The sequence below is a fragment of the Drosophila sechellia genome, chromosome 2R (assembly GCF_004382195.2).
Source record: "Drosophila sechellia strain sech25 chromosome 2R, ASM438219v1, whole genome shotgun sequence".
In the NCBI taxonomy this organism is placed as follows: domain Eukaryota; kingdom Metazoa; phylum Arthropoda; class Insecta; order Diptera; family Drosophilidae; genus Drosophila; species Drosophila sechellia.
This window is the reverse complement of record NC_045950.1, coordinates 3,549,388-3,577,209: the sequence shown is the minus strand read 5'-3', so window position 1 is coordinate 3,577,209 and position 27,822 is coordinate 3,549,388. Positions and strand designations below refer to the sequence as shown.

Here is a 27,822-nt window from a genome sequence, read left to right as displayed (position 1 = left end):
AGTTTGCCTGAAGGTTCACTGGCTGCATATAAATAGAGATCTATAAATAAATAAATTTCTTAACAGACAGCGGTATTGTATGGCAAAATAAAACATAATTTGTATCGCCATTAGTCTGATGATGACAATCAAGGTCTTGTAAATGACCATTTGGCAACAAATTAAATCCGTACCTTAGTCATCTGCGTGGGTAGCCAAAATTAATTATTGAATGTTTTTGTAAGACGTTATAAAATAAAGCAAAACTACTGCCATGATTACCACTCTGATTATGGGGCGTTGTAGTAATTTGGCTTTACCATACCGGCAACCTAGCTGCGCATCCACTATTAATCATCTTCCACCATCATCCTCAAACGAGTTAATAGGATAGAAAGAGTCCTACCCCCTAAAATCAATCAATCAAGCGATCGCCGTGCAAAGTGGCTCACCTCCGGCTAAAAAAAAGGTATTGATAAGGTCAATTGCTGTGGGCGTGTTGTTACACTGGGCCAAGACGCTAAGTAGTCTTAAGCTGCAGCAATTTGGGCTACGTGCCCGCATTTTATATGGCTCGATTAACCATGTCCGACTCCCTGCTCTGAACTTGAGTGGCAAACAATTAGCACGACCGAGTTCAGCAGTCCAGTTGCTTGCCAAACGATCGCCGGAGCAGTCCGGCTGGCCAAATCAAATACAACAAATGCCATTTATGGACGCGGCGACCTAAGCGCTCAAATGGCCAGGCGACCTCCGTGGCATGAAGACGTTGAGTATCACCACTGATCGCGGTCTGTGCACTGAGAGAAATTACACTTAATACCTTCGCTGACTTGTGTAAATCACCACTTTGTTCCTACGATTTATGCAAAAGATGTACTAGTATACCATATTATAATTGGATGTTCATGAAATAGACAATCGTGGCATAATATAATAAAAATGATATATACTTATTTTATATATTTTAATATAATTTTATTGATTTTTTATTTAACATTACGACACGTGCATGCTTAAAGCTACGCCGAACTTAAATAGATTTATTTACAATTCATAGCTACTTAAAGGTATTTTTTTCAGCGCTTTTCTGGTGGTGCGTTTTAGCGCCAGGGGCCAAGTGGAGTTTTTAACGCCCGGATAGATTGGGCATTAGTCCGTGATGAACGCGCCAAGACCAAAGAGTTGGCCATAATTAACACCCGAGAATCAAGCTGGAGTTTTGGGTGTCTGACCCTTTGGACTGGACACAGGGCACTTCGCTGGCTGAAGTTGGGCCTTTGGGACGATCCGATATGATCGTAAATAATACACTAGGCCGAAATTGAAACCGAAAGGCTTGTCGCCCCAGAAGTTGCATAATAGTGCGGTTGATGAGCAGGGGGCGATGGGGCGGAGGGGCGGTCAGACGGCCTTCAGTGCAGCGCTGCAAAAGGAGAAACAGACAAAACGAAACGGACCCCAACATGTTAAGCCAATTTAGCAAAAAACCAAAACTCGAAATTAGGTAAAGAAACACGAATATAATGAAGAATGTGCAACAGGCTCGTTCGCTGCGCCGGATCGCATTTTGTTTCATTTTCGTATCTTTGAATTTTAGCTCGCTTTTTGTTGTGCAAAATGAAATTGAAATTCCTGAAACGTGCCCAGCAGATCTGCGACGACATTCGACTGGCAATTCGGGTTTCTGCTTGGGTTTGGGTTTGCGTTTGGGTTTTGGCTTGGTTTGCTTTGGCTTCCCGACGAAGATGTCGTGGATGGAGTTGCAGCTGGAGCTGGAGTCGAGTCGAGTTGCCTTTGGAGCTAAATGCCAGGATGGACGGATCGATCGATGGATGGCGGGCTGCAGCCTGCAGGCCATGGAAACACCTTTCGCTGCGGTTGTCTTGTCCCTGCTCACCCAGTTGCATAATTTACGGCATCTCTTTATTGATCTGGACGCTTATGGGAGTATGTAGGTTATGCATTGCCTTATATTATGACTATCGGCAGACAGGTTTCCGCTGCGCGGAAGGGAAGCGTGTGAAATTGGCTGGAAAACGTGTTAGGCCGAGCTGCAAGGAAGGAAAATGAAATGGAGAGAAAGGTCTGATGGGACTCGCTTAAAATGTTTTGACAGTAGTTCCCTCGACTAATCCCGTAATGGCCAGATTTTATGGTGGCTGCGGAGGAGCCGAGGGTTATATGGCCCATAAATCTGTACATTCAATTACAATCAGGAAGGGAAACAAATCGGTTGTCCCACCTGAGTGTAGATGCAGGTCAAAGTTTTATTGTTATAACTATCGATTTGTTTTCGCAACTTATGACATAAAAGTATATATCTGAAAATAGCAGTCTTAAGTGCAATTTATTTCCAAGCTATAAGATGTACTTAAATTTAGAAATAATTTGCTTAGCACCTACTTTTCGAGATGTATCTTTAAGATCTTATGGCACTAATATTATATTTATTTCGTAAGAGATTTGAACAAAATCCCACTTAAAGCAAGTCATTTAGCCCAATTTGGAGTTGCAGTTATACGCTTAATCATAGCCTCATGACGATTCACAAATTCTTTGTTTCACTTTTAATGCATTTCTTGTTAGTCGAATGCATTTCCCATCCGCGGGCGGCGTATGCTTAATTTTATTGCGCATACGCCTCATTGGACGCGACGCTGTTGCAATGCGACAGCTAGAAATAGCAGGCACTTATCCGCCGAACAATAAGCCATAACAAAACACTCACGTTCACACATGGCTAACCTTCAATCAGGCTCTCGTGGATCAGGCCTAATCCGAACGAGGCGAACGACGAGAAGCCGAGGAGGAGGTACCTCCACGGCGGTCTGCAACGTCACCGTCATCATTCCAGCGGTAATTGACTGTGGCTTTCTTCACTGCCTCTCGACACTTGGCGCTTGGCACTTGGCACTTGGGCTGCTCCAATTTGTTGCGTGGAGCTGGACCGCACTGGACCCGAAACTGAAGCTGCAGGTGGTGCGCGAGTGTCGACGTTAATGTCATTGTTGCCACGGTGCAGCTGACCCACTTGCATGACAAATGAAGCGGCGCTAATTGCAGGCAGGTAAATTGAATTCATTGCAGTTGCATCACGCATTCGATTCGGTGGGTGCGTTTAGTCGGCTTAAACGGAACGCCAAATTGATTGGCCCGGTAATCGGAGTTGAAAGTGCGTGCACAGTTAGCCCCAATGGCCACATTGGATTAAGCAGCAGGTGGCCAAGAGTCGAGGAGCTGGCCGAGATTCGAGATCCGTTCGGCAGATGAGCGGCACCTCGTTCACTTGCTTACGCCAAGGTCATCCGGCCGCAAGTTAACAACATGTTGGACACCGCCAACGGGTTTTAACGCTTATTAATGGCCACAGCCAGTGCGCCTTTGTTGCTGCTGCTCTGTTGCAATGGCCATTAAGCCAGAAGATGCTGACTTGCAGACTTGCAGACGGAACATTGATTGTGGCCAATCCCCAGTCGTCCTTTGCTACAGATACTCGTACGTATGTGCAATTTGGTGGCCGAGTGTGGCCGAAACCGGCTCAGTGGCTGTTACGCAACTTCTGGCCAAAAAGCGAAGCTAAGCCAGGCCAGCCAGCCGTTTTATTCACACAGTCAGAGGTCTCGCATTCCAATTTGCGTAGACTCGTCGCAAAAGTTGGACTCGGAGTCGGAGATGCTGCCCACTCCTGCTCCAAGCTTCGCTTACTGCTGGCCATTGCCTGCTCCAAGTCGGCAGTCAGGTAGGCAGCTGCACCCGCTGCAGTTGATTTCCTCATTGCTACACGGCGCAAAAAATATTTGCATGTCACCTGACCTCTGAATTGGTTATTAAGTGTGTGGGGGAACAGGAAATGAGGGTAAATGGTGCCAGGGTCAGGAGACTCCAAGGGGTTACATCGTTATCATTTTATCAATGCGTTTTCAGAAAAAATCTTAAGATCATTTAGTTCCTTTAAGCTGAATTGGTTTCAGTTTTAATAAATAAACTAGAATATTGTCGGTACAATAAATATTTTTCAGTAACTGGTATTTTAACCATTTTTTTACACGTTAGAAGGTAGAGTTTTCGACCATATAAAGTAGACATGGCCGTGTCCTTCTGTCTGTCCGTCAGTTTGTCCATATGTCCGTCGGTCTGTTTGTCCGTCCGTATGAACCCTGTGATCTCGAGAACTACTATGTATAAAAGCAAGAATGTTAAGACTAAACATACAGATTGTAGAAGCATACACGCAATGCTTGTTTACTTAGAAGACTACCACGCCCACTTTAACGCACACAAGCCGACCAAAACTGTCACGCCTACATCTTTAAAAAATTTGTCAATGGTTTTTTATTACTTGTCTTGCCAATATCTATCGAAATTTTTTGCTCCCGCCCACTCTAACGTCCACGCACCGCCCAAAGCTGCCACGCCCATACTTTTTAAAATGTATTGAACTTTTTTTTCATTTTATTATTTGACTTGCCAATTTCTATAGCTATGACAACGAAATGTTGAAATTTGTCGAGGAAATCCACTAAAGCCGTTTCTCTTATTTTAAACATATGTATATAAAATAAAAATTAACCATGTTAAGTAATGTCATCACCTGATATATGACTCGCTGTCCAAGTGTTATATGTATTACCTATGTTAACTAGCTTAGTTTTTAAGAAAAGGATAACATTAACCTTCCTTTTTAGAAGGCTCACTTAAAGACTTTTAAAATAATAGTCATATAAGGATATGGCTACCTCTTGACCCATTCTCACCCATCCAGATTGACCCGGCCGCAATACTCTACTGCCTCCGTTTTCGCGCAGTGTAGGTAAGCTGGGGCTCAGCTGCAATTTGAGATGAAGACACCGACACGCGAAATGAGACCTGCCTAGGCAGTATTTTATAACACTTTGACAAATATTGCTAATTAAACTGCATTTTTGGCTGCCACCTGGCCGCCGACTGGCCAAGAGTGGGCCATCGTCGGGCTGGGCGAGATGAAACGGGATCGGAGGAGCGGCCGGGATCGGCGGTTCGGCGGGTCGGTGGGTCGACTCGATCAAGGCGGAACTGCTGGGGAGACATCTTCGGTTTCCTGCAAGACAATTAGATATTGCGCAATCGGGCCGTGACTTACCCATCGATTTGAGGTGGACCGAGATGGTAATGGAGGGGCCAAAAGAGAAGATGCCTTCGCGTTACGTCAGCTCCCCTTTCGCTCTTCTTGCACTGGGTACTTTCATCGTCGTTTTGACGATCACAGCCACATTAATCGCCGTTGTTTCTTCGCGAGCTGCCCAATTGAATGTCCCCTTGGCGGATGAGTGATGGCCCAGGTGGGCGTAGAGGAAGTGCCAAGTGGCAAGTGGCAGGCTATGAAAAAATAAAGTCATTGGCATGCGTGCGAATCTCTTTTTGCTCATTAATACGTAAATGCATTCATTTTACTGCTTTTATTTGTCTTGCGGTTGCAGTTACAATTGCATTTGGATTTTGTCGCGAGCCCAGGAGATTTTTCTTGCCTCGCTGTACTGAGGCATGTCATTGCGGCTGTTCCGCCTGCAGAAGACGGTACATAGAAGAGAGAAGAAACCGATTCGGGCCGAAAGACAGTCTCCCAGGCACAGTGGGTCTGTGTAACTATAACTCCTCCTCCGCCGCGCAATCATTTTCCCAGTTTTCCACACCAATTATCTCACTTTCCACTCGCTCCGCCGCCACCAGCTTGTCGGCCTTATATAACGACATGTGAGATCTGTTTGAGTTGTGGCAAATTTATGCGGCCTGAACTTCCACTTGTTAGCCCTGTGAATTGCCGTCAAGATCTGTCCGCAGTTGTGGCTACTATGGATGCCAGCAAGTGCGGGCTGACTTGGCTAATTGAAACCACGCAGCTTCTGTTGGAGGTCTAGAACTGAATATGTTACGACCGACATGAATTTTTGTATCCCAAAAGCTTGATTTAACCAGCCTTATAAAGGAAATAAAGTATTACGTCGAGGGTTGTTTATTAAAACAACTAATTTTAAACTGATTTAAATTGTATTATTTAATAATAACACTTTTTTGCAGTTTTTAAACTATTAGTTTCACAAATATGTTAGGCAATGACTAGGCTAATTTCTGCAACATTATTTTTCCAACATTGAATTCAAGCTTCGCCTTTTAGCTAGCAATTCAAATGCCACAAGAAGATACACTTGAAATCTCAATTAATCATTAAAATCATTTTCCTAGTCAATTGAACATTGCTGCTTTAGGTTCCTTGAACGGTTAACTACTTCAATGAGCTCTATTTGTCAAACATTTTTAAAGTATTTTCTTGATATTTTCGCGCTTTGCGGCTATTTGCTCATTTAGCTCAGATTGACAGGCTGGCGACATGATGACAGCCCGCGACTGGCGGCCAGTGACAACAATGCCAGCAATGCCAACAAGGAAGTCGGAGGCGCATCTTCCACGCGCGCCCAAATATGACAAACGACAGCGGTGCGAAAGCAGGAGGAGATTCCCCACACCCACGGCGCAACCACGGAGCTGAAGCCCCCCTACTTGCCACACGATTTGAGGAACTGAGGCATTGAGTTATTGCTTGCAACACCTGCGACTTTCGGCATTGTCATTGCCGTTTCGAAGACGCAACAATGTAAGTGGAGCTCCGAATGGCCCCGGGTAACAGCCGCCAGTCAACAGGTAATTGCCGGCTTTATGCGGCTGCGGCCTTAACGGCGCTCTTTGTGGAATTCTGCACAGCGATTCGGCAGACGTCGTTTGCCAGGAGCCCCTCTAAAAGGCATGCGACACAAAAAGTGGGCGTGGCAAATCGGGGCATACTGCCTTGGTTGGGCTGCCTCTAAATGCTCTTTATGGGTAGGAAAAGCTACAGAGATCCAGTCCAATTAAATCGATTCGTGAAATTTGCGAGTATGGATGTTGGACGTAATATGATTCAATGTTAATATTACCTTTTAATCATGAACTTTTTTACAAAACTGTACTAACTAAAAATACTTCAATCATTTTATCTTTTCCTGCCAGTCATCTTACCAGGAAATGCCTCAATTGAAAGATCTTTCCCGACTGCTCTTGATCACAAAATGTGGATTACCCCATAATATTCATATTGCAGAGGTGTTAGCCCGCATCAGAACATCACAAGTGCCGCAATCCTCCTCGTAGCTTTAGTATCTTTCGAATTGACACCTCCGCTGGCGCGAAGGCCGAGTGGATTCGCAATCAATAAATGCTGGCTCCGTGACATAATGGGGCCCAATAACAAGCGCAAATGGCCAAAAACTGCCCGACAATGGCAAATCGAACCTAATGGAATGTGAGCGAGCTATTTTATTTAATTTTTTACATCTACGTGATCTGCTTGGCACGGCGCCTCGATGGATGGATGAATGGATTGGCCGGATGGCGGATGGCACGAACTGGAAGATTGCAGCGTCATTGCTACGAAAAGAGGAGAAGCAGCGCGTAAAAGTAAAAAGAAAGGAAAATGGGTCAGCCGTGGTGGTGGAGCACCATTTGCACATGCAGGTGTAATGAAACGATCGCTTTGAGCCCACTTCTGTGCATTTCGCTACTAGTCACCGCAAACGGATAATTATTAAATAAGCGTAATTAAAGCGATTCGAGGCGCCGCTGGCCCAGAGCGACGGACTCGACCTCCCAAAAAGGCAGCAACAATTGGCGAATGTCGATTAATTAGGCAGCGCCACTTTGAAGCCCCGCGCGGCATTGAACTTCGCACGCATCCACGCGCGAATTAGCGTCACATAATGGCCAAATATTGATGATCATCTCTCTCGGCGGACGAAGTGTTTGCCTCAGCAGCGGACTTGTCAAGTCCATTTGCCCCCCGCAGGTTTCGGAGCAAGCCGAGTGACATATCTGTAACACGTCGACTAGCGCAACATGCGATAGATATTACTTTTTAAGACTACTGAAATGCAATGGAAGATTTTTCATTATGTATTGCCATTTCAAAATATCTGATCATGATTCATAACTTAATTCAACTTAACCAAAAAACAGCTTAATTAAAAATATTTACATATGTGTACCCAAATAGTCTCATTACTTATTTTACTTAATGTTGGATCAACACTTCACATCGAAAATCCCCATTTGAAGTGGCATTCCGCTTCTCGACCCGAGGCACGACCACAACCACTGATGAGTTGCATAAGAGGACTTCACCGCCTCCGCATTTCTTCAATAAATTGTCAAAATGGTCAATGTGCCTCACGCAGTCGCACAAACATTATTTTCATCATTCTATCAGCTACCTTAACTTATTTATGCGTTCGAACTGCGGCGAAGACAGCGACTGAAAATTGTCATAAATTAATGCGTGACTTTTCTCTTTCTTCAAAAAATGTGAAAAATCATGTACTAACAAGATGAAAGCTAGCTTCGGCAAGCCGATGCTTATATACTCTTACATTTATATTTAAAAAAAAAAAAACGCAATAAAAGAGCTTTATGATCCAATACAACGAAAGCATGACTTTTTGCAATTTAACCTAATTTCCAAATGTTCCTATAAGTCGTAAGATAGTTTATTTTATATAAAACTAAAATTCTTTTCCATTCTATTATATTTCTGACAGAACTAGATATACCCTTTGTAAGGAAATTCAAACTGGAAGAGAGAAATGAAAAAGAAGAGAAGCGATAATGTAATTTAAAAAAGAAAAGTTCAGTTCATATAAATGTATGTCTTACAATTTATTGAGTTTGTTAAGAAAGTGCTGAAGCTCTTAAACAAAAACATGTCATGAAGTGACTTCAATTTAAAAAAAGAAAAAGATAGAACTATATTATTGAGATCATCGACTATCAACGTCGGCTTATAGGAGAGCGAGAAGAAATGTAAAATTAAGACACAAATTGCAAACTGCGTTATTTGTATATTTTATAGCTCCTTAGATCTGAGCGTTCATACGGACGCACAGATGGACATGGCCGTATCGACTTGGATAGTTATCCTGATCAAGAACATGTACACTTTATAGGGTCGGAAAGGCATCCTTGTACCTTTTCAATAATTGTCATACTTGTACCCAGTATACAAGTAGTTTGAAAATTAACGAAATATTAAACAGTGCTAAAAGTTATAGAAATATTCAGAATAGCAATTTAATTTATTTAATAGATACTTTCGTTTATTATTCCCAATATTTAAATTATTTATTTATAAATGTTTGTTCACATTTTAAATGGTAAATGGTCACATAAGGTTTTCTTTAAACTTGAATTTTCCAAATTTTGAATTTACGATTCAAAAGTACGCGCCATTCCAACTGTGGCACTACAATAGCTGTCTCGTTCTTTCACTCAACCAATAGTCGTCCCTCTCTAGCAAGCAAATTGATTTATGCAGCACTAAGTCTCCACGTTAGAGCGAGATAGAGCCATGCACTGGGAAGTCTCACAGTTTTGCAGTCACTGTGTAAGCCCATGTCGTTGGTAAATTTTGATCTTTTATTCATTTATATACATAAATAGACATTCCTACTGTGCGAACTTAACTAGTTTACAGATATTAACATAGTGAAATAAGCTAGGCAACTACTTTACGGGTCTTGACTTCGAGTGGACAGCAGTGAAATAATTTAAACGTTTAAAATAGCTTTAAATGTAATGATTAGTTGTTGTTTGCATCGCTTAAACCTAGATGGAGCCTACGTATAGTCCTAAGTCTACTTTCTCATCCTCAAAAACGCGTCTCAGCTGCAGTCGCCGCGGGGACTGGCAGTGGAAAAGTGTTTTAGTCGCCATACTCTAGATCTAGATTGCATATGTACAAGGTTGGGGTTGTGGGTTATCTTCGGCCAGGGGTCACTTCATGTAGTAGCTGCTGGGAGCTCGCCCGGAGGTGTACGTGCTCATCGGGATGCCCTGGGGTCCCGGGATGTGGCTGTGGCCCGATGAGTGCGTCACGGACTGATTCTGCGACCCGTACAGGTGGTCCACGCTGGAGTTGCCGATCCCATTTCCGGACGGCTCGTAGTCCACATCGTAGTAGATGCCAGATTGGTTCTGTTCGAAATGAAGAGAATGGAGGAGGAATAATTAGTAGGGGTACATCAATATGATTTGGAGGAGCTTAAGATATTTCCAGTAGTTTAATACATATAAAGTGACATCCGAATGAAGTTCAAGTCACGATACATATGTTACTCCATTTAGATAACTGGAGGCAATGCTTTGATTCCTACCGCTATGCTGCCATTGCTGCGACTCTTGGGACGTGGCACTTGGAAGTTGCGTCCCAGCAGATCGGCGCGATCCTCCTCCTCGCTGGAGCTGGAGTTCTCGAGTGTGCGCATTCCATTCGAGCGTGGACCCAGGCCAAGTCTTCTAAGTCAAAGAAAAGCATACTCAGTACGGGATACGATTGTTGGTTAACCACTGCGATTCATACCTGGGCAATGGCACTGGAGGAGCCAGAGTGGCACTGGGGTGCATCTGCATGGTGCTCTGCAGAGACATCCCGCCCAGGGTGCCCATTCCCATGGCGCCCAGATTCGGGTAGGCAAACATCGCCGACGAAGGTCTAGTGGGTCCGATGGGCTCAGCCTGCTGGTACAGAATATGGATTAGTAATTAGTATATTCGTAAGCAAACTAAAGTTATCAGGATGCTTTACATTCTTGATTCAAATAAAAAAAATTGATTTTCAGAATCTCTGTCCTTAAAATCTAGATTCACTCCATGGCTGAGTGGCAGGTACCTACCCCGTAGTGATTCGTCTGCGCCATGACATCGGCTATCTGTGCCCAGCGCATGCGGTCCTCCAGGGTCACCTGGTAACCCGCCTGTGGCAATCCGGCGGACTTCAGGGGTGCGGTGTTCATGTATCCAAACACAGGTGAACCCATGGCGTTCTTCTGCTCGCGCTGCCAGCGCCGCGACCACATGATCAGGCACACCAGGGTCAGGACGATGATGATAATGGCCGCCACGGAGGCGCCAATAGCCACGCCCAACACCTCGCCGTCGATCTCGCACTGGGCGCCATAGTGACTGGAGTCGCAGGTGCACAGCTGAGCACCATCCTCGGCATAGCTGCAGGTGCCGTGGTTGTTGCAGACGGAGTCGGCACAGGCCTGGCACTCGCGTCCAGATCGCGCCGGCTGGTCAGCCCACGGATCACGGAGTCCTGCCTCGCAGGCGCAGCGGAAGCTGCCCCAGGTGTTGCTGCAACTGGCGCCGGAGTGGCAGTCATTCAGCTCCGGTGACTGACACTCATCCAGATCCTGCAAAGCAGACACTGCGCCCTCCGGGGAGCTCACGTACAGCACGGAGTTGCCGATGTTGTTGTTTCGCCGATGGAGCACACCGAGAAGGTGCTTCTGAACGTCACTGCGCAGATTGGGTCGCAAAGTTTCAACACTTTCATCCAGCTGGAGAAGGAGGAAGATAATCAGTATGATTCCATTAGCACTGCCTGGGTAATACACACCTTGATGGTCATGTTCACGTAGACGCCGCTGCCGCCCAGATTGGGATCGCCCCGGTAGATGTTGTTCACCTTCGCCTCCATGAACTCATCCGAGTACGGCGTCATGGACATGGCAGAGTCCAGCTGAAAGAGGATTTAAGTAATGTTTTAAATCTGTCACAATTAAGTTAAGCAATCGATCGCTTTTATTGATTAATTCAGTCTTCAGCTGTAGATTCAGCTTACTTAAATATATACAATAACTAACCGCTCTTATTGATTCGTAGCTGAGTTGTCCAAAGGGTTCGCTGTGTTTGTCCATGAGCTTGGTGTCCCACACAATTCGGTGCTCGTAAATGCGGTCCACGCGCATGCCCAGGTGGAAGGAGATGACCCGCCGGCACGGCTCCCGATGCTTTCGCCGGGAGTATCCTAAAGAATTCCAATTTTATAAGCATATATAGATCATCCAACTCCATACATTCGCATTGGATCTTACCTGGCCGGCAGTGACAGCTGGAAACGCCGTTGTCCGTCTTGCATCGCTCGTGCTGCGCCTGATCGCAGGTGGAATCATCGCCCACGATACAGGTGTCAATCCTCACCGGCGGCGGCGTTGGCCTCTGGCGGTAGTGGGGCCTCGTGGGTCCGGCATTCGTTGTGGGTGCTCCGCCTTGGGGCTTGCTGTGCCCCTGAAGGTCCACCACCTCCGTTTCGGGCACAACGTAGCCACCACTGCTCTGGGTGACAGCGTTGGCAGGAGCAGCAGGAGAGATGGAGGAACCACTACCACCACCACCACCACTGCTGACGCCAACTCCCGGCGTGGATGCACCTCCTGAACCTGAACCTGATCCTGATCCGGAGCCCGGCAACTGGGGCAGGCGCGTGGCTGGAGTTGTGGCGCCCGCTGAGGGATCTGTGGGGTCACCAAAGAGATTGATGTAAGTGCGCTTGCCGTCGATCGAGACAAAGCCGTCGTCACCTGATGCCGACACGATGATGTCGCCCTGAATTCCGCCCGCCGCATAGCTTCCGTATGGCTTAATGTTGATCGTCTGCTGGGATCCACTGCCCTTGGGACCTGGTCCCTGAATGGCGGACAGGGTGACGTCGAAGATCTCTCCGTAGCCGGGGGGCAGATGCTGGCGAGTGGGCTGCACCGCTGGCAAGGGAAGGGTCTGCTGGGCGGGTGGTCGCTGGACAGGTGGGCGTGGCCGACCGCCGGGCTTAAACTCGGGATCATCGAGGACTATCCCAGGACGGGGATGGTAGGGGGCGGGCGGAGTGGCATTGGTGTTAGCATTGGAACTATTAGGCGACACACTTTCAGTAGATGGCGGGGTAGTGGTTGAGGTTGTGGTTGAGGTGGAACTGCTGGTGGTGGTAGTAGTGGTAGAGGTGGTTGTGGTATGTTCTTTGGAGGACGTAGGTTGAATGGCTGAGGCCGGGTTGGAGGACGAGGAAGAGCCCAGCGAGGATGATACACTTGGTTCCAAAGTGGGCGTTCGATTGGCGGTCATGAAGATCACCTCCTCGGTGGAGGGATCCAGACCAAGGCTCTCCGAACTGTCCATGGACATGGGCACATAAGTGGAGGACATGCCCATCACGGTGTGCACCACGGAACTGGTCTCAATAACGGTGGTTAAGCCCTCATCCTGTGTAGACTCTGGTAGCTTCTTTTTCTCGCTTCCTGGCTTTGGCTTGTGCTTCTTCTTTGGGGGATTTGTTGGGGGAGTTGGTGGATTGTTGGTTGTGGACGGTGGAGGAGGAGGCGGCTGCAGTTCGTCTTCTACTTCTCCGCCAGTGGCATCCGTATCCTGATCGGACACTTCGATGTACTGGGCATTGGCATCTTCATTGGAGAACTCCGAGTCGTAAGTAGTGTCGGTGGGCAGCACAGCATCATCAGTTGGTTGCGGCTGTTCCTGATGATTCTGATCCTTCTCCTGCTCGTTCTTTCTATCCAGTGGATCCTGCGGCTGAAGATGCGCTTGTACTGGAGGAGCTGGAAGAGGTTTATATTGGGGCAGGGGTCGCCGATTGCCGCCCACACTAGTGGCAATGGGTGGGCGTGGCTTGTTGCGGTACCAGGGCGGACGATTGCTCACGAATCCCGGTCGAACGGGCACAATCTGCTCGGGAATGGGCACGCCGGTAATGAAGGGTCGTTCCGGACGATCAAAGGGATATGGCGGCGGACGCATCGAAGTCCCGGGCTTCTGAGCCTCGTAGTCGATTGGCAGGTTTTGGGCTTCGGAGATCCGAGGTGGACCGCGATTGTTGATCCTGCTGGCCGAGGGACGCCTAATGCCCTGCGTATTGGCATGGACATTGACATTGCCGTTCAGCAGCTTGACGATGCCTGTGATGATGTCCTGGATGTCGGGGTTTCCGTTCTGGCGCGGACTATGCGGCGCCTGGGTGGCACTGGCTGCCGTCGCTGAGGTGGCAGTACTGCTCGGACTCGGCCGAATCGGGGACCCGGACACTAGCGGTCGCAGGTCCCCCCGCCCTAAAAAAGACTGCTCTGAGCTGCTGCCACCTTGCGACAGGGTCTTCCCAGCCCTGATCCCCTGGTGCGTACGCTCCGGCTGCTCATCCTGGTTGTCGAAGGTGCCCGTGGGCTTGATGTTGTAGTGAAAGTACCGTCCGGCGGACACGTCCTTTTCCAGATCCTCCGGAAAGTGCACGTCGTTCGGCCCGATTGGCTGCCGGTCATGCAGAATGGGCGACGCCGAGCGCTCCACTCGCTCCGCCCGCGTTTCGTTATCGTTCACGTCCAGGGGCGATGATTGGCCCTCGGCCAGACCGTTTACGGAGTCCGCCATGGTGCTCTCGATCCTCTGACGGTCCGGACTGCGGTTGCTGCTCGATTTGGGCGAGATCTGTGAAACGCTCTCGTGCTGGCCAGCTGGAAAAATTGATAGGAAATATGTTAGATACCAATGTAAAACAGTTACTATTTTGTATACTAAGTATAGAATCTCTCCTTATCGAGGCCATCATCCAATGGCATTATTATATTAAAATCAGGCGTTGATCCTGTACCGTAAATATAATTGATTGCTACTTAATATACAATCACATAGTGATATTTACATCTTTATTGAACATGCTTATTTAAAAGTTATGTTCGATCGTAAAAGAGAGCCACACTTGTTTCGAACCAATAAGAAATCAAATTTAATGGGCCGCATTTTCAAACTATTCAATCAAATCGATTTCAAAATATGGCTACAATATGCTATACCGCAAGAAAACGAGAAGAAAGGTAAAGTGTTGAGTGAAAAGAGCGTTGAATTCCGACGTTCGTTTTCCCTCGAATCCATCATCGCATCGACAGAATCTTCACATTGGGGTTTCACTTTTCACTTGCTCATGCACCTGCCCTTTCCCTCGCGCTGCCTCCCGATCCCGTCCAGCAGCCACTCCGTCATTGTCAACGCGACTCATTTCCATGTGGGGGGAAACAATGCCCAGCCCATCCCACCTCTCGGATTCTTTTCACTCTCTTTGCATATAATTGTGTTTGTTTTCCTTCAAAATTGTGGGTTTGCGCACCCAGTGTGTGTGGATGCAAGCTGATGGCTGCATAACTGTCACAATGCTAGGGCTATATTGTTGATTACCCTGGGTGCGCGGCGCACACAGATGCACAAGCTCTTGGCCACATAGATACTTGTACTTGGTTTGGTGGCCTCGGGCCAGATCTGCACTCGCTTGGCAGGCTGCCTAGGAAGAATTTCACAAATTGCTACGTCAAGCGTTGAAAAGATGCCAGGCCGAGTTGTTGTTGCCTGATTTTCATCATTTCCTCGGATATGGCAGATAAATGAGCAGAGCCCGCCACAAGCAACTTAAATATAGATTGTTGACTTGTAGAATGCAGATGGCAATCGAATGGGGACAAGTACTCAAACCCACCTTGTCGATAGCTGAGATCGCCCTCTTATCGCATCGTTACTGCAATTTTACAATCTCATCCAGTCGCCAATCACACAGAGAAAAAAGCATCGAATGTGCAATCTATACGATTAGATCGAAGTAACTTTGCATGTGTTCAAAGCATTGGTTATAAGATATTCATTCAATTGAATGCAATGATGGCCAGGAGTAGTGCGTTCTTGTGTTCCCACAATGGGTTTCCAGTAAACGAGGTCAAAGTGAAACATTTTATTGATTCCGCATTTGAATCCTTCAGCACTTAAGCTGTGAATTTTCCCTCCCGAACAAACTCACATCTCACTGAGCACTCGAGTGTGACCCAGCTATTCTTTGACACCTTCCGATGAGATTTATTTACCGTTTGCTTTCTACGACTTTGTACTTTTCTCCCCCATTTTTCGGGTGTCAGGTGCATGTCATCTTTTGGGCCAGAACCAGTTTAGGTTGGGACAACAATCATAATTCACACTAGCGCGAAGAAACACGTTTAGCTATTGAGCTTAACCCAATTGCCGAGCTGCATTGGGGCCTCTTTGTGAGTTTCGAGGTTTTTTGATTAAGTTTGGCACAGATTTTACTTTCACCTGTCGCTAAACTGGCTCGCCCCTGATTGAAATACACAATATTTGTTTCACTTTCTTCGCGCCAGCTATTTGTTGCGATTTTGATATAATTAGCGCTTCCTTTTGGGCAGGCGAAACAAAAAAAAAAGGCGGCGACACAGTTTTCACTTTCCTCGCTTCGAATTGCTCATTTTCCAGTTTTCCTTTTGATTTTATTGATTTCGGGCCTAAGTGAGTGGCTCTGGGATTGCGATTTTGATTGGGCTGGCGGTTAAAGTGAGCCGGCGGCTCTGAAACTGCCAGACATGGACAAAGCTGGCTAAATGTGTAACGCAATTTGGCGAACGAAAATTGAATTCCATTTCGGAGCGGGGCATGCAACACTTTCACGGCCAGGCCGCAACGAAAGTAAAACCACTTGGCGTCCGGATCTCTTGGCCATTAAATCCAGACGGGCTGGGTTGAATGCACCCGATCTGACAACAGCATGGGGACACCAGCAACAGTCGTCATTAGTTCCAGTGCTTGCCCACACTAACTCGATTGCTACTCCGGCGAGGACGCACGACTTGTGCCCCGTCTCTTTTCGGGCTCTTTTCTGCTCTTCCAGCTCCGGACCAACCCACACTGGCGCCCATTCCTTCTGCTTTGGGCCAACGCCAAGCACGACACTCCAATTCCAATTCCACTCAAATTGGCGATTTCAGCGCCTCCAAGTCGCCGACAAGAAATCACTTTCTATTTCGCTGCACTTTTCAACTGTTTCCCAACGTGGCCAAAAGCAAGACAGAAATTAAGTCCGCCTGCCCGCCTCTAATGTGGGCAAAGCTGGCGCAAATAATTGCTTATGAAATACGACAATTTTCCGTTTTGACTTCAGACTTGGGACACACGTCCCAAAACGTTGCGCATACGACATGTATGCCCTGGCCACTTTCGGTGTGCAATTGCGCAGGCGTAGAAGGCTGGCTCGATTATGCAATGATATCATTTAATGGGCTGCTCGAGAGGCAGGCGACAATTCGTTATGTTTTCACCATAAATAGAATTATGTAATTGCTTTTAAATGACGAAGTTGTGCCGGAAGGCGAATTTCAATGACAATAAAATGTATTTGGAAAACATGATGTGACTATTATTTGGCGTTTTATTATTTATTTAAATTTTTAAGGGCCTAGCTCTAAGGCATAAAATAATGAAAGGTATAAAGTTGGAATTCTTTTTGTTTATAATAAGTAAAAAGGGCTTTGATAAAATAGGTAATTTTATCATCTATGCAGTGATTTGCATTTTTCAAGTAATCCGAACACAATCTGATTCATTCACATCTTTTATTACATTCAGTCCCATCCCAGCTCACTGTTTTCCATCTAGGGAAACAAATCGAAAGAAATCCCAAACACATCTCTCACCTCTCTATTTTTATGCTTTTCCATCCTAAGCTTCTTTCATATTTTTGAATTGGCCCGTAAACATATCTCAGCCGCCCAATTGTGAATTCCGCGGACCCCGCGGCGAAGACATCCATTAAAGAAGAGATGTGGTCAGTCCCTTATCTCGGAATGCCATCGCACCAGCCACGCCCCGAATGGAGAGCTCTAGAACCGCCGGGACGGGCTGAACTGAATCCAATCCAATACACGGGTCTTTCGGCGATCTCTAACGTCCGAGTGGAGCATTAAAAATTTGATTTAGTGCTAATTGATTTCCTGGGCGTTCGACTTTCGTTGTGGGCGTCGTGGCCAAGGCTGAGGAAGTGGTCGCCAGTGAAACCCAATTGCCAGGGAAAGCCGTCGAGCAGTGGGTTCTAGTGCGACCTGTCCAGATTGCCCTCGTCCGATCCGTGGGAGCTGCCGAGTCATTCCTCTCTCTTTTCATTAGCAAAGCAAATAAGGTATCTGTGGCCCGGGCCCGAGCACTTGTGCAATCAAACCGTCAACTGGCTGGTGTTGCTGCTCAGGAGTCGTCGGCACCAACAATTGGCCAGGCTAGAACTTGAAGAGCGTCTTGGCCAGACTTTTCTCCGTCTCTGGGAAGTCGGGCCGAGATGCATGAGCTGCAATTAACAAAGTGACGACGACAACCGACACATGGCAGCCTGAGATAGCCTGCACTCCACTCGACCCAAAGTAGTGTCTGGTGAAATTGAAGCATTCTTCTGTGGTTTTTCTTTTCCAGCCACCGTGACCATGACGTTTGGCCTTTGGTACTGCACGAGAGTTTTTCCTTTGCACGCGTGCCTGCCAGTTCGAAATGTTTAAACAATTTTATCCAAGTGCATTTTTTGTTTGCACTGGGAAATAATTTATATAATCGAGCGACGAAGCCAAATTGAAACTGCATCTCTCTGGAATATTTTTGAATTCTTTGATCTTCCCACTTGACTATAGATTTTCTCTCGGTGGTCAGGCTGCATCCTTTGTATTAGCCCCTCAGACGTGGCTCCAAAGCGAATGACCTTAATCAAGGTCTAGCTCTGATCTAAACGCCTTAAGCTCGGAGCCAAAGACGAAGCCAAAGTCGAGGCAGAAGTGGAAGCCACAGCTAAAGGCGGTTGCAGTCCGGCTGCGTTTCTGTTTTGGTCAGGCTTCCGCAGATGCGGCTGTTGCAGTTGGTTTCAGCCAGGCCGAAATCCCAAACTGAACGGGGAAATTTATAGCCTGGACGCGCTCTGCTGGCTTTAATAGTGCGGCAGTGCGAAGAAGCTGGAAGAAGTCCTCGGATATCAATAGACAATCCGGGGCAGGCGCAGGGATTCCAGGCCCGATTTAATGGCCTCCACTTATGAAATCTAATTGTCTCACATGTTTAATTAAGTCGCAGGTGGTAGCGAACGGAGCCGAGGCCTCTAATAGCCGGGCCAGAACCAGACTAAGCCCTGTAACTAGCTGCAATTTAGCTGGCGATAAGCGATCTGCACGATCTCCTGGGGAATGCTGGTAAATAGTTGAAATCGCATTCGGTGCAGCCCCCTAAACACGCCATGAGAATACTTTAGCAGTCAATAACTTGGCTTGGGTCAGTAACCCAGTGCTACGAAAGGTGGTGGAGCCCAAGATCCCAATGATCCATTAGAGATTCTCTTGAGAGAGTTGAAATGGAGCACTGGATATGTAATAGCGTATTAGAGACGGAAAACAGATGATGATCTCGCTCCAGGCAACCGCTGGCCAACATTCGCGTCAAATTTAACGCCGAGTCGAGCTGAGCTCGAAACATATTGATTGAAAGGTAAATGGATACCTCTCTCTCTCTCTCAATGTGTTTTCCCATAGCAATATTTCTCATCTCTACAGCTCCAGCTCCAGCGAAACTGGGTCATTGTACCCACAGAAGCCGGCTTAAGTATAGTCGCCAAACGAAAACTAGTTGCCAGCCAATATGGTCTTAATGGTCTGTGACAAGTTCAGGACTGCCTGTGTGTGTGTGTGTGTGTCAAATAAGAGTCCACAACAAGTGGTCATCAGAACCGGCTCTCTGCACAGAAGAACGCCACTTTATATACAAACTGTCAGTCAGCCAGCTTTTTATTGGACTATTTCCAACTGCGTGCCAAATAGAAAGGGGTAGCTGCGCCAGTGTGAGTGAGCGTGGGTATTATTGTGTCATTCGGGTCTCTGTTTTGTTTGGATAGTCAGCTAACTGCACCCATTTAACGGATTTTATGCTTGATTCTTTTTGTCATTTCTTTTTATTTTGGCTTATTAATTGAGGTTGGAATGTGTAGGGAAATTTATATACTCTGCAGTGGTCAAGTTCGTTGTCTAAGTCTTTCGATTTTGCTATGGGAAGTATATGTACGTGAAAATCTTTGTAGCTCTTGCAAGCCTGGAAAAATATTATAATATAATATTAATATTATAATATTATATTATTATATTGTATAATTGTACCTTGTTTCCTACATCATTTTGTTAGGTTCTTTTACATTTTATATTTTTAATATTCCCTGTTCAAGAGTAAATCATATGAAATCCCTAACGGCTTCTTGTCAGACATTTCCTGTGACATGGGTTTAATGTTCTTTTTTTTTGCCAAATTCACTAGCTGGGTCCAAAATCATGGAGAGTCTGCGATTATAAAATTCCATTGGGAACCGGTTTGCGGCGGTCTCCCGAATAAAATACTGTAAGAGCACAAAAAGAGAATTTCATTGATTGCCATTGATAGTCCACGCCAAAACATGTAAGGGACACCAGGTAAGGGACCCCAGCCCACCCCCTTTCGGGCGGCCAGCCTCTCTGTGCTCCCACAGCCCACCGCAATTTAATATGGGTTCACAGCGCCCCAGGACGACCATTAAAGAAGATCGGGGGGCCAAAGAAATAAAATAAAAGAGGAGAGACACGCAAAACGAGATAAATTGTGGGTTCAGTTGGCTTTACCTGCCGATGGGTGTGTGTCTGAATGTGCGATCGTGCCTGGCAACTTTCGATGTGCTGAATTTCATTGTACAATTTTGGACATCCCCATCCGAGAGCCACTGCTCTTCTCACGGGAAAGGGAAAGTACGCAGTTATTGATACGGCTTCGGTTTCACGCTTTGATTGGGCAATCGGAACCCAGCTCAAGATCAGTCGGTGCTCGGCTCTAATTGAATGCTCAGCTCAGGGTGGGGAAGAGCTGGAGTAAATTGATTATTGGCGATCAGCATGTGAGCTGATTACGAACTTGGAGCATCCCATATCGTCTGGGTGAGAAGGGAAGCGAATAACTAATCTGCTTAAAAAAACTCCTAAGCTATAAAGCCGGTCTGCTTAGACCAAAAGTAAAATTAGCCAAATGAAATTTGGTGATATTGTTGTAGCTTGGTTTCTTCTGAGACTGAAACATCATTCATTACTATTTTTGGTATGCCAATGAATTCTTAAAGATTATGGATACTGAAGAGAACTACATAAAAAAAGAAAACCAACTGCTTTCCAATCAGTAAGTACCTTTTTTCGACCATTCTGGCAGCTGCCACAATCTTTCTGTACCGTCTTCATAAACGTTCAAAAAATTCAATTATTAATTGCGTCAGCATTGCCAGTCTGTGAACAGGTGAACAGGCCACCAGGAACCCCCAGAAATTCGAGCCAAGATCGAGAATATGTGGGAAACCTGCCGAACGAACCTGCCTCTTGACCCAATTAAGAGTCAAGCGATAAATTTCTGCTCAGCCTGCAACGACGGCGGCTTCTTTCTTCCACCTCTTTTGCATCAGGCAGTGGATTTTTGAGTATTTATACGTACCTCTCGCTCTTTGGAGCCACCTGGGGCAAGTGGGCCATGTAACCGAAATGTGCCGAAAAATAAAATGAGAACTAAAAAATGCGAGGGAAAATTGCTCGTGGAACCAGCTAATCTGAAAACTTAATCAGCTTAGCAGCTGCCAGCGAAGTGGGGCTCGCCGGGAAGAGGGCGCCCAGAAGAAAAAGGGGAATGAAATCGAAAAACCCATCGGGTTGCGGTAGTAAGTCAGCGGGTTAGAGTGTCATAGCTACAGTGGCATGGTTACAGTGTCCCCACCGAACCCGATCGAATCCATCGATCTGCGGCGATTCGCTGACTCAGTGATGCTGGAAGTGCGGACCCGGGAAGGCGGGCAGCAAAGCTCCAACTCATGGCGCTTTCTTTGACACTTTTCCAGTGCCTCCAGTGGCTCAATTCGATGCGAGTATCGTATCGAAAGCCCCGAAAAGCCGTTAACTGGGTGTAACTGTTAACCGTGGCAGTGCTGCGCTTCTTTCTGTCTCACTAAGCCATAACTGAGCGGTCCGGCGCCGCGAGATTCTGTTTTCTTTTAATTAAGCTTGCTGTAAAATAATTTTCACTTCACCCAATTTTCCCGCCCGGCTCTATGTAAATTCCATACGCCATTCCCCATGCTAATGCGGCTTATTAGCTGCATGAAAGGTTTGGGCCCGGCTTCAAATGGCCCAGTAAACAGTGCAGTTAGCTTTAATTGATTCCAGACCGCCGAGAGCTGCCCGCCTCAGTTGGCCGGATTCGTGCAATTAAGCGGTTTCAGTGGAGTGGCTCCCTCTGGTGGAGGAAATAGCAGGTATTCAATGGAATGCATAAGTATATGGCAGCCGTGCCTCGAAATCCACTCCACTGTACTCCTGGTTAGGGCCATTCCGGCCTAATTGTACAGCTCACATGGGAAGCTGGCACTCAATGCAGTTTAGCAAGCAACAAAGCAGCAATAAAATCCTAAAAAAGCTTTAACTTTTATTTAAAGACTGCAAATACTGGGTAGTAAATGCTTTTTATTTAATCAAAATACACACCACTATTCTCACCTGAATAGCTAAAGTTCAAACTGTTTCATATTATAATGCATTTTTGTAGCAAAAGTTGTCAAAAAGTGCTTTAGAGAATCCTTACCTAAGTCTAAACATCTACACATATTTATAAGCTTATCGAATTATCAAATTAAATTTACAACTCATTCTCACTTAAAATGGACATCGCTTTAAAATGCGTAATTGTTGAGAATTGTCATAATAGTGTCCACTTTGCTTAAGTCATGTCATCCAACTAATTGTGTATTTATCATTCTAGTTTTTGCAGATTCTGGTTAGGAATGCATGATATTTACATTATCCTCCATCATTCTGATTAGTTTTTACGTGCCCAATTACAGCGCCTGATGACGCCTTCATTTTCACATATTGCATAAGCTCAGCTCCGCTCCGAGTCACTTAACGATTATAAGCCACGCAGCCCAAGTCATAATAAACTTTAATTAACTTCGATTCACGCACGTCACGCACTTCGTAAGCGACAAAGCGAAGTGGAGCCAAACAAACCAAAGACAAAAAACCCAAGACGAGCCCCGACAAAAGTCAATGAATCCGGTATGAATAATCGCAATTGTGCAACTCGAGCTAACCCTCCGTGGGCACTGGCCAATGAATCACAGCCGCGCTGATTCGATCTTCACTAGAAACCCAGCTGCAGATGCGATCGACCCAGTTTAGGGGCTGCAAAGCCGTTTGAAAAGTGTCACCTAGATGGCATATCTGGGCTTTTAGTAGGTCAAGCCCGTATTTCAGTGGAAAAAAAAGAGAAGCAGCTAACTTCTTGGCGTGCTCGACAATTGAACGCACTTGTGCGGGGGTGCTGACACCTCCAACTCAGTACAGTTAGCACACTTCATTACGTTTGGCACAGTTAGGCAGGTAGGTGCCCAAGTACCAGGTACCCATCCGATTCCCCCCCAAACTATGCATTCTCAGTAACGCCTAATAAATTATGCAGAAAACGCAAGCTTTCTAAAAGCCAGCAGACGAAAATGAGAAGAACAATCACGTACGAGTGCTGGCGAGGAATGCCTGTGGCTGCCTGGAGCATCTTCATCAAGTGCTGGCACGTCGGGAGAATTCTTTCTGATTTTGTGCTTTTTGTGAACCGACATTCCTCGGAAATGTATCAAATTAAAAATTAAAATTATGCTCACGTGTGGAAAAAGCTGCTCGCTTGTAATAACTAAATGCTCGCTTGAGCAGAACCCTCGGTGAAAAGATATGGTTATTTGAGATAAGATCCACTCAGAACAAGTGCGAGAGATTCGCTTGGATGATGCAGAAGTGGGAGAAAACTGGGAAGATTCGATTCAGATGACCGCAGGATGGAGTGGGTTCTTGTTGCACAAGAGTGCATTTGGTTTCTATATAACTTCCCAACCAATGGGGCAACTTCTAATGAGGACATATCCAGTCAATTTTGCATCAATTGAAAATCTATGCAAATATCAGCACAAGATCTTGGCCTTATCTCAACTTTCATCCTCATACTTTGTTCGAAACCGTGAAAGTTTGCTGCTGGCACAGGCCTCACAATTAAAGTTCAATTTATTAACTGAATGCATGTGAAATTCTTTTGTTGGGCATGTCACTGTCGTGCTGCCCAGCCCCTTTCCCCGTACTGTACCCCCTTCTGGCCAAGGCTTACCTGTTGTTTGAACGAGGAGCAGCAGAAGAGCCAGTGGCAACGTCGACACAATCATGGCCATCAAGTGTCGATGGTCTCTTGGCATTCTATTGTTGGAAATTGCTGACGGCCGGGAGGTGCCCCGACCTCCGCCTCCGCCTCTGTCTCCGGCTCTACTCGATGGTATAGAGTGTGTTAAGTTCTGTGGCTTTCGTCGCATGTTTGCATAAACTACGAGTTCCGCGGGCACAATCTTTTTCTTTTTTTATGGTTATTGTCAGGCGTTTACTTTATTTATTTTCGGTGTTTCGTTGTTTTATTGATCTACCGTGCTTTGGCGAGGCATGTTTTGCTTTGACCGAGGTTATTTATGCTGAAAGGAAGGAGAAAGGTGGTCAACAGAGACGTTAGGATCGGAAATAATTCTAAGGTTTGTGCCTTAAGTCTTTTGATTTGGAAGAGCGGTTGGCAGTCGAAAAGCACAGAAACTAAAATAAATGCTAAGCTTTTTGTCGCTCTAGTGTTTTGTTTGCGGCAAATATTAAAGGGAATTAGTTTTTGTTTAATCACACACAAAATTTAAATATGCCTTTGAAGTTTTGGCTTAACGTCTTTCGATTTGGAAGAGTTTTCGCACTTGTTCTTGGGGAATGTATACCCCTTTCACTCATTTATTTAAAAATAATAATAAAGTTCGTGCCTTAAGTCTTTTGATTTGGTGGAATCTTTAGCACTATTCGTATGATGTATTCTAGTTCGGAACATCTTTTTGGCACTGTTCGTTGGAAATAGATATGTACATAGGTCTTATCACTTCGCCCTTCAAGGGCTCCGAAAGTTAAATGTACGGGTTTTGATATCTAAATTGCGTCAGACAGCCATGGGTCGAACCCCCATTAACCAGCAGTACTCCACAATGGTGGCATTAGCATTTACATAAGCAGCGACTTAGTAAGTCAATAAACCCGGCCGTTCAAACGGCTGGAAAAGAAAACAGTTTCAGAAAAACCTCGGATTTGTTTGCCAGTTACGCAAACTGAAGCGTTCCATTCAGGCAACTAACCGAACTCGGCTGATTGAAATGCTAATTTTGATTGATGTCCAAGACGCTCCGAAATTGGCTGCAGCGAAAGTCCGGTCTCAATTCGAGGTGCCAGAAAGCAAAAGTGAAATTCCGCAGCGAGCACGGAGCACAAGCGCTATCCAACTGGAGCAGATAATCTGTCGTCAGTTGTCCGTGCCCTAATCGATGCCAGCTGCCCGAGATTACCCAATGGCCGGCGTGCTAATCAGAAGCCAAAACAGGCCCGTATCGCAAACCGCAGTAACTGAGGCAATTGCCGAACATTAGATGGAAAGTGAAAGCATCCAGAGCAGCGGCAACGGAGGTAGCGAATGGAAAGGAAAGGTAAAGGTTGCCTCTGCAGCATGCGAGTGAATATACAACGTACGAGTATATGTGTACGTGATCTCAGACCGGATCGCATCGGACCGGTCGGACTTAGGCCGCCTGCAGTTGAGTCATGACGCGAGTCCAGGTCTGAGTCTGATATTTTGGCAGATCTTTGCTTGTGGCCTTTGCTTTTGTTTACCCCGCATTTCGGGCTCGCAAGGAACCTTGAAATATCTGCTCTGTACGCTTGAAGAATCCCAGTGAAATAGAAAGTTCAACGTGAGCAGCCAGAAGAGCAAAACCACAACAAACTCTATTTGCTCCGTGGGCCATTCGCATCTGTGTGTTTCTGTTTCTGTTTCTGTGGCTTTCTGGGCTGTCATTAAACGACTCCACTTTTCAGCGGATTGTTGTGCTTTTCCATTGAGCGACTCGCCCACGCAGGCGGTTGTTTACATTTTCATTGGAATAATTTTTGGTTTTATCAACTTTGCTTTCTTTTCAGCCCGGGCCTTGGACTCTCAGCACCCAGCGGAAGTTGCGGCTGGTAATTAGTTTTCATTTCTTTCGCCTTCTTCAGTCTTCTGCAGTTAAATGACTCATGTGATTTTTCATAAGCCACTTTTTCGGAGCTCGTCCGTTGCGTAACCGATTTCTGAGCCGGCAGAGCGCCAAAGGAAGGTGAAGGTGTAAGAAAAGGTAAATATGAAAAAGGGAGTTGGGATTTATCGACGGAGAAAGAGAAAATGAGAGTGTGCGAGTCAAGAAATCGAAAATTGCATAAGCCTTGATCTTTATGACTGTCGGAAGGTTGTGCGCTATATCCTTTAGTACTGCCAATTTCCCACCGCAAGACTCTTTTCACTGCTTTAACCAAGTATCTGGCTTTTCCATTTCGGACTCACCTCGAAGTGTTTCCATTAATCACACGATTGAAATCCCCGCGATTTGATTGATGTTTCTGCGTGCAACGCTAATGCACGTTATTTTCAATTAGATTTTGCACATAAACAACGCCAATAATGGAAAATTTCACCAGTTGGTTGCGGCCTAAACTGCAAGCTGCAAACTGCAAAGACGACAAGGCACACCGAATTGAGGATCTGGCCGACGCAGCCAAATCCAGCTTCGGATTCGGCCCCAACCGGACCGGGTAACCCAGTGGAAATGCGGTTTTGTGGCTTCGAGGAATGCAAAACGCTTAACTCTGAATAATCGAAAAGCAAAATCAAGCGACAGCTGCCCCCTGGAAAATTGGCATAAGTGCTCTCGAAATGGCACAGCTAACAGTATCAAGTGCTGGAACGGGAACCGGGAGTGGGCAGTATACTTGGTCTTGGACTTGGACTTGGTCTTGGACTTGGCTTGGAGCAATGTAGCGGGTCGCGTTGCAGTCGACGGACGTGTGTAGGCCGTCCGACAGGTTGCAGCGGACCACGTATCCGGTTGGGGCAACCTGGCGGATGCGCGATGCGCGATGCGCAGCCTCGCTGATTCTTGGGCGAAAAGAGCCCAATTAATGCTCGGCACTCCTGGGCCCGAGTGGCTCTCTCTAATTGGGAGTGAAACGGCGGACAAATTATAAATTTGCAAGCAATTTCACAGCAGCCCAGTAAACAAAGGCCGCAGACAAAACCAACTAAGCCAGCCGAGCAAAAAGGTAGCGCGAAAAAAAGAAAGTTTTTGAAGTTTTCGTTGCTGCCGCCTTGGGGTTCGTACTATACATATATATGTATGTATGTATGTATGTATTTCGCTTGTCTACACACACAGACGCGCGTCGCACAAATATCATTTATTCGGCATACGTTTACATACTGGCCGTTTGCTTCACTTCGAGTAAAACACTCATTTCTTTTTCTGGCTCACTCACACGCATGCGCAGCACTGGCCTGAGCCTCCTAAGTTAACTTATTCACTTTTCATAGACTCGAACGCACTCACACACGCACACGGACACGATGTCGGCTAACCCGGCGATGGCTTCTTCAATTTCTGGCCACAATCCACGCTCCTCACCTACCGAAAACCGTCAACAGGTGCGCACCGTTCGAACGCTCGACTCAAACTGACTCGTGCGAAGCCCGAAGACTCCGCGCAGAGCCGAAGAAACGAGAAACCGCAGCTCGCTTGGCCGCTCTTCGGAAGAGTGCCCGCGAGTGGAAGACTCCGCAGCCAGTCTTCAGTTCGATTCTTCAAAATAGGTTTTTCATTTGGCGGTGCAAAGCAATACTTTGCAAAAAGTTTCTTTTACTCTGCATGAGGATGGCAACTCTGTTAGGCAGTAATACCCATAAGATTTATTTACGATATATAATAAATTACTATATATTATATATTATTATAGTAATATTACTATTACTCAAGCACAGGTTGAAGACTTATATCGGAAAATATAGAAGTTCGTTCTTCTGAAATTTCTAAAGAATTGCAAAGTGATGCATCATAAAAATGACATTAGTTGAGTTACTCCCTTTCCTTACAGTTTTTTTCTAGAGTATCCAATGTGCCATATGGAATTCACATAGATGCAGCCCCAAGCGACTTGAAACCGTGGGGGAAGTGGAGCTACTAAC

General features: G+C 46.1%; 1 protein-coding gene across 8 annotated transcripts; it reads right to left on the bottom strand.

The window, feature by feature from the left end:
- Positions 1–9,435: 9,435 nt before the first annotated feature.
- On the bottom strand, positions 9,436–27,299 carry LOC6607976. Of its 8 annotated transcripts, XM_032715826.1 has the most exons (11): positions 27,065–27,299; positions 26,152–26,315; positions 23,875–24,226; positions 12,405–14,336; positions 11,919–12,338; positions 11,688–11,851; positions 11,441–11,563; positions 10,713–11,381; positions 10,400–10,557; positions 10,194–10,335; positions 9,436–10,014 (listed from the first exon to the last, which is right to left on the bottom strand). In XM_032715826.1, exons 3-11 carry the CDS (start codon positions 24,071–24,073, stop codon positions 9,814–9,816), a joined length of 4,008 nt encoding a protein of 1,335 aa, XP_032571717.1. In that variant the 5' UTR covers positions 24,074–24,226; positions 26,152–26,315; positions 27,065–27,299; the 3' UTR covers positions 9,436–9,813. The 8 variants fall into 8 exon arrangements, with proteins under 8 accessions (XP_032571717.1, XP_032571710.1, XP_032571715.1 ...); XM_032715819.1 differs by having other exon boundaries at positions 11,919–14,336; XM_032715824.1 differs by having other exon boundaries at positions 10,194–10,332; positions 11,919–14,336.
- Positions 27,300–27,822: the final 523 nt, after the last annotated feature.

Excerpts from the sequence above, each read along its gene's own strand:
- LOC6607976 (XM_032715819.1), bottom strand. The coding sequence starts at position 24,073 with ATGCGACGAAAGCCACAGAACTTAACACACTCTATACCATCGAGTAGA. Across the intron at positions 11,852-11,918 it reads CAGCTGTCACTGCCGGCCAG|GATACTCCCGGCGAAAGCAT; the intron begins GTAAGATCCAAT and ends GGAATTCTTTAG. Across the intron at positions 11,382-11,440 it reads ACGTGAACATGACCATCAAG|CTGGATGAAAGTGTTGAAAC; the intron begins GTGTGTATTACC and ends CTCCTTCTCCAG.